The 7,692-nt window shown below is 34.2% G+C and overlaps 1 protein-coding gene across 1 annotated transcript; it reads left to right on the top strand.

Moving 5' to 3' along the window:
- Positions 1 to 419: 419 nt before the first annotated feature.
- LOC131027826 (aspartic proteinase nepenthesin-2-like) lies at positions 420 to 1,757 on the top strand. Its single transcript, XM_057957925.2, has one exon. The coding sequence runs from the start codon at positions 420 to 422 to the stop codon at positions 1,755 to 1,757; it is 1,338 nt and encodes a 445-aa protein (XP_057813908.2).
- The last annotated feature ends 5,935 nt before the right edge of the window (positions 1,758 to 7,692 follow it).

Genomic DNA, 7,692 nt, shown 5'->3' with positions numbered 1-7,692 from the left:
GAGAAAATAATAATATAAAGGTACACCAACACAAATTAACCACTACTCGTTCACAGCTCGTTTTCGAATTTCAATCTAAATGGGTCCATCAGATTCAAAAGCCGGCAGAAATTTAATCAAACGGTCGACTGCACGGAACCACTAAGTGAATTTATTTATAATTTCTGTAGTCTATTTTAGAAAAATTGATGAGATGAGATCGGCACAGAGAGAGAAAAAAATAAAATAAAAATTAATTCGTCCAATCAAGCACATCCGAACAAGAGGACGAATCTTTTTATTTGTGTAAATAGGATAATCTGTTAAAAGGAGGAATAAACTACTTCAATCAGACTGGATGTTTCTATCTATATATATGGTATGGAGGCGAGTAGATGAAAGCAGAGAACGGTTTCCAGCTTTAGAAATCAAAAAGAGAAATGGAGTATTCAAAGCTGTTGGGTTTTGTGGCCTTGATATGCTTTACTATTCCCATGATATCATGCTCTTCGGACAGACAGTTTAGTGCTTGGCCGAAATTTAGCAGCGATGAAAATATTAAATTGAGGGTGAATATGACGCGCAGATCAGAGAGCGAGTTGGGTTTCTCTGATAGATTGCGTTTGGCTGTGGACCGAAGTAAGGGACGAATGAAGAAGATAGAGGCATTTACAAAGCAGCAGATTACAGGGCGACTAGATGCTGAAACACCCGTTGAAGTAGGGGATGGAGAGTTTCTGATGAACGTTGGAGTTGGAACGCCCTCTGTGAGCTTCGAAGCAATTGTGGACACGGGGAGTGATCTGATTTGGACTCAGTGCAAGCCTTGCGAGGACTGCTTCTCTCAGCCTACGCCAATCTTCGACCCCTCCAAATCATCTACATTTTCCACAGTTCCCTGCAGTGATTCTATTTGTGACGCCTTGGGAAGTACACAAACTGGATGCGATCCAGATTGTACCTTTATGTATCAGTATGGCGATGGTTCCTTTACCAGCGGTGACTTGGCTTACGAGACATTGTCAATTGGGAGTAGCAAGGTTAAAGGAATTGCATTTGGATGCGGACATGACAACGAAGGACAAGGATTTTCCCAGGGTGGTGGTCTTGTGGGACTGGGAAGAGGTGGTCTCTCCCTTGTCACACAGCTCGGTTCCAAAGCAGAGAACATGTTCTCTTACTGTCTTTTGCCCATCACCGACTCTTCTTCACAAACCAGCCCTCTCTTTTTCGGCGAGGGTGCTTCCTTGAGTGGAGCGAAGTCTATGTCACTCATAAAGAGCAGTATCATTCCCACTTTCTGGTACATTCCCATTACAGGAATCACCCTCAATGGTAAGGCAGTAGATATTCCTCCTGGAACTTTTGATCTTCAACCGGACGGCAGCGGTGGTATGATCATTGACTCCGGAACCACTATTACCTTTCTGGACGATGCTGCGTACTCTCCTATGAAGGATGCAATTCAGTCCACCATTGATCTCACTCCAGTAGACGGCTCTTCTACGGGGTTGGATCTTTGTTACGGCACATCATCCAGCGAGGTCACCTTGCCAACCCTGGTCTTCAACTTCAAAGGCGGCGTGGATTATGAGCTTCCATTAGACAACGTTTTCATTCAGATATCTGAAAATCTCTTGTGCTTGGCGATGTTGGGCGAACCATCGGAGAATCTTCCTTCCATTTTCGGAAACATACAGCAGCAAAACTTCCATATCCTTTACAATAATGCTAAGAACACGCTTTCTTTCAAGCCCACTAAGTGTGATTCGCTGTAAAGAATCGTCACCCTCTTCTTCTTCTGTTTGCTCTGTTTCTGCGATTTCCTCTTCTTCTTCCTCTGTAAATAATTGTAACCCTCTTCTTTTTCTGTTTGCTCTGTTTCTGCGATTTCCCGTTCCTCTTCCTCTGTGTGCGCTGTCTTCATTCAACTGCAAATGTAATTTGTGATCTCGTCGCGTATGAAAATATTAATCTTTATGATTTAACTTTTTTTGGTTTTCAGTTTATTTAGGTTTCTTTGTCAGTAAATATTTGAACATAGATAATCTTCTAATCATAGAATAATTTATAATTACGTTAAGTACTAAAACGATTTTATTGTGACTTATTTGCTGAACAGTGATATCGAAACAGAGGTTATTAGTTATTCTTAAAAATTACAGTAGCCTAGAAATTTAGGTCAAAGAATATCAAAAGTACAGACGAAAATTGTCATGTATCATCGCCAGAATATGAATAAACAAATCTGTGTTTTTTCGGATGTGGAGAGCAAAAGTTTTGGACGCAAGTCTAATATATGAATTATGTCGCATCTGTTACAGATACAACTTAATTCATATACTTGTTTTTTTAATACAGCGATTTGTATTGTTGTAATTAATCAATAAAATAGATAAATCCACTTTCTTCTAGATGATGTTATTTCGGGCTAATCACGTAAAATTTATGTGCTGCTTTGTTAATCTGTATTTTGTTTATATTTATGCAAATATTGGGTGTTTATTAACTCTGTCTAAAATCTGACATAAATCTAACATTTTGTATCAGAGTCAAAAGGGAATTGAAAAAATTGTTTAGATAAAATGACAAAATGGAGGAGACAAACAAATGGAGGATTGACAAAATCTTAGGATAGAATTTAGAAATCTATAAGGTACAATTTGAAGCCCTTTTAATCCTTAACAATTTTTTTGTTAAATAATGTTAGAAATGTCCATCATCTTAAAAGAAACCTTATCCAAGTTGGGTAGTTGGATTCACTCAGATGTAGTGCTACATAGTGTTACATTTGAGGCAAGTGTGTAGAAGGTATGAAAATGACCATTGATGATTACTAGATTTAAATCTAGTATAGTTGTTATTAAGGGTTAGAACAAAGTGCGAGCTATAATGGTAGACCTAATTAGCATAAGAGAGTTTTCACATAAAAGGCTTGGTGACATGAGTAAGAAGAGCCTTGAAATCTTGTGAAGGGGTTACTTTCTTCTATGTTTAGAAGTAGTAGATATGGAGTTGTGTGATCAAAATTGCATGGAAAATAGAGCAGGGAAATATTTTTTACCAAGGAACATGACAATAATTTATGACATTGGAGTTGGTGCATTCAAATGTCATTGGCCCCTAAGAGGTAGCATCTATTGATAGGTCAACTTATTTTGCTACCTTCTTTTCATTACTACACTAGGAGTGTTTGGTTTTACATGATAAAGAAGAAATATGAAGTTCTTGGTATGTTCAAAATATTCAAAAATCTTGTATGAAAGTAAATTGGCAGTAAAATTAAGTGTTCGAAATTTGAGAATGGGGATGATTATTGTTTGAAAAAATCAGAATAATATTGTGCGAAGAATAGCCTTTAGAGAATAAAGATTATTCTTCTTACACCACAAGAGAGCAATCCAATAGAAAAATTAAATATAACCATTTTGGGAAGAGAACATAGCATGCTATCAAATGGAGAACTAGTAAAATACTTATAGGGTAAGGCTATCAATATAATAGAATAAAGGACCATCCACTGATTTAGATTTTGGATTTCCTAAAGAGAAGTGGTTTGTTAAGAATATTTGTAATAATTATTCATGAGTCTTGATGTGTGAATAATTCATTCATGTCCCACAAGAAAATCAAATGAAGCTTGATGTGAAGTTTATAGGGTGTATCTTCACTATATATTCAGAAGAAACATATGGTTATAGGTTATGGGATCTAGTTACCAAGTATATTATATGAAGTAGTGACATGATCTTTAATTCAAATAGGTAAAAACTTTTTTTACCAAGAACAAGGCACATGAGTGTAGGAGAATGCTCTATTGAAAAACATTACAAATGCAAGTGATATGCTCTAATAATAAGAGATTGTAAATGAGCAATAGGTAAAATTTCACCAATAGATACAACCAAAAATTTATCCCCTTAATTTCCATGATAATGAAGAGTAGGACCATCCCATTGCTACTCCTAATGAGGATACTCTTGAGTAATTGATTCCTCAAGTTAAAAGATCAAGTTGAGAACATAAGCCTTCAAATAGGCATAGAGATTTCATTGAACACTTATTACTTTATAATGAATCTAAACCTACTATGTTTGAAGAAGTATGCATGGTAAAATATAGCAAATAGTGGATAGGGGCATTGAGAAATGTGATGCTATCTTTAATGATCAATCACACATGGGATTTAGTTCCTATTCTACCTAACAAGAAACCTATGGAAAACAAATGGGTATATAGGATAAACGAAGAAGAATGCTGGAGAAACAGATATAGGGTTAGACTGGTGGTTGAAGCTTAGGCTAAACAAAAAGGCATTTCTAACTAGTTATAAAACTGACCACTATTGGAGCAATATTGGGTTTAGTAGCTGTTAATGATCTAGAATTAGAGTAAAATAATATAAAAGATAAATTTTCTACATGGCAGGTTGGAGGAAGAGTTATACATAAAGCAACTAGAAGGCTTTAAGGAAAAAGGCAAACCTTCTTTAGTTTGTAGATTTAAATTATGTTTGTATGGGCGGAAATAAGACACAAGGTAATGGTATTTAAAATTTGATTCATAAATGGCTAAGAAATATTTCTCTAGAAGTGAATCTAATAATTGTGTTTATTATAAGACTTAAAAAATTGTTAAGTTTATGTTTATATTACTATATCTTTACTATATGTTAGTGATAGGAACTAGCATGGCTCTAATTAACAAGTTAAAACAATTATTGTCACAAATTTATTGAAAACCCATAGAATGATAATTATCAAATACGAGAAGAAAAGGAAAATAAAACTATCACAAGATAAACATATTGAAAGGATACTAAAGAGGTTGAGCATGAAGGATGCTCAATAAAAGGGCATACCTCTAGTAGATCATTTCAAATTATCTTCTAAGATGTATCCTAAGATACTAAAAGAAAAAGAACACATGTCACGAGTGCCTAAATTCTCTACACTAGGAAAAATTATGTATGCAATGGTCTACACAAGACTACACATTACCCAAGTCTTGGGAGAGGATATTTAATATATGAGAAATCCATGGAAAAATCATTGGTTGGAGATATGTTTAATGTGAATTGAATCATGTGTGGGGGCTTAAAGAAGTGTTGGAAATATAAAATCTAATAAAAATATTACATTTGAGATTCCATGCTTAGACTATACCCAATGAAAATTTGTGAATGCATTAAAATTTAAAAATTAAGTTATCTTAATATAGAAAACCACAGAGCTATTCATCTTCTTTTTTATGAAATAAAATCACCACTTTAACATGCTTAGTAAACCTATCTTAAGTAAACATAAAACATCATATAAATGAACATTACTTCATCATAAGATAGTAGAAATAAGTATAAATCAGCAACACAAGAAGAAAATATCATAACATAGGATTTATATGGAAAAACCCTTTGGAAAAAAACTCCACCAAGAAGAGAGGCCTATTCTTGTATTATCTTCATGAAACAAAGATTAAATACAATTCATTCCTTCCTTCTCGTCTTCAGCCTTCAATCCAACTACAATTATGTACACAAATGAACTCTCATAATGTCTCCATCTCAATCCCTTAATATATAGGCTTATAGAGGCCCAAAATACCACTATAGAACATTTCTATGACCCAAAAATGGTTCCAACATACCATGGTAACAGACCATAAGACCCACCCTTCTTGTAATCATGCATGTAGCTCAAAATAACTACTTACAAATTCTCTTACAGTTTTCATAAGACAGCTTACCAAGTTGGACACCCACATCTGTCACAACTACCATAGATGCTCTTATAATACCTTACATGTGCCCCAAAAACCTAAAATAGAATATTCCAAATGGGATACCTAGCTATTTTGTCATTTTTCAAAATCTAAATGGTAATTGTAACTGTATATCTACATGAGAACTCTTACCCCTATTGGTGAAATAATTTCATCTCTTATGGGTAATTAACAAATAACATTAGAAAAGAAATTAATACAAAAGTTTACAAGCTTGATGTCACATAAATCTTAACATTGTCCCACTTGATATCATACATTATAAATTGCACCCATAGAAATACAAATAATCAAGTACAATAATCAACTCTCAAGGCCTTCCTACACCAACAAAGAAAAAACACCCCTTAGCCATACATGTATCACTTGATTCTTTAAATGTATATTATGCTTTAACAAGATACCTATAATAGCAACCAAGGCAACCACTATAAAGAAAAAATACTCCTTACTTCCTCCAACATGATACCTATGGAAGGAAAGGAACATTCCAAGATAAATCATACCCATGATTATTGAGTATTGCACCAATCTATAAATGAACACAAGAATCAAATTGAAATGATAACAAAGGATATACACAACTTCCTTACGCATACCACCTGGAATATCAACCACAACAAATTACAATGCAAACTAACCATACCTCAAACTAGGGTATTTCAACATAAATATAACTTTGTGCCTTTAACATAGCAACTCAAAACTGCAATCAAGTCTCTATTTATCGATCCTTCTACCTCAATGTAGCATACCCATGCATAAATGACTAAAGACAAGTCCAACTAACATAGTTTTCAATAACATTTAAATAGTCTTGTGGATGTAGAAAATCCATATATGAGTCATCCCACTACAATCAATAGGCTATAAAGACCTACAAATTACATAACTCATAGATCCTAATCCAATAAAACGTGAAAACTCATCATCGCATCAATAATAAACAAACCAAGATGTTAAATAGGATATCCAAACATATATCTAGAAACTCCCACTACACGACTAATTAATATCTAATCTAAAAATATATCAAAGTATATCAAGTATATCTATAGTACTTGAGATAGAGGTTGTGGCTATTTCCTCTATCACATAGTGCCAAAGAAACATACACTGATCTACAAATCCAATAAAAAAATATGTTGCACTACCTACAAATCAAATCATAGCCTTATTCCGCACTAACATGTGTCAAGTTGTGTAAAGTAAGATCTCCTTCACCAATCTTAAACTAAAAGGATATCAACATCTAAAATTCCAAGTATAATGAAAACGTGACAAAAATAGATGTAAGGCTCTCATAGTGAAGGTAGATCAAACAAACCATTGATTTCCACAACATAGGAAATATGCCCAAAGCCACAAACTAGTTCCTATACCTATCCAAATAAGTCCTCCAAACTAGACCCATACACCAAGACCAACAACAAGAGTAACAACAAAAATCCATAAAACCATGCTTCTTCTTCTTGAAAAGTCCTCAAAATGTCTATATTCAGTTGACCTAATTCATTTGAGAAGATAAAGAATGTGAATTATTCACCTACCAAGTAGAAGAATAGGATTTATTATTGTCTTATGCACACAACTGCAAGCACTAAAATATTATAATAAAGGGAAATTCTCTCTTTGGGTCCATAATAGATTCACATCTATAACCAAGTGTAGGCTCCTCAGTCTTTTTACTGAAATTGTCATCAAAGAGTAACTATCTCAATATGTGATGCCATAAATAAGAGATCTTCTAGCCTCACCCAAGTCTTTTTAGTCTACATGAGCATCCCCCAATCATTTCATGCCAACTTCAAATACAACCTTGCAAAATAGGGAAGCTGCAAGAAATGATTAATACTCAAAACCAAAGAGAACTAATAAAACCATTGTCAAAGTTCCAAATATAGAATCAGGAAACATATCATGAAAACATGA

Source organism: Cryptomeria japonica, chromosome 3 (assembly GCF_030272615.1).
Source record: "Cryptomeria japonica chromosome 3, Sugi_1.0, whole genome shotgun sequence".
Classification (NCBI taxonomy): domain Eukaryota; kingdom Viridiplantae; phylum Streptophyta; class Pinopsida; order Cupressales; family Cupressaceae; genus Cryptomeria; species Cryptomeria japonica.
The sequence above is the reverse complement of the archived record's forward strand: the minus strand, read 5'-3'. Positions and strand labels throughout refer to the sequence as shown.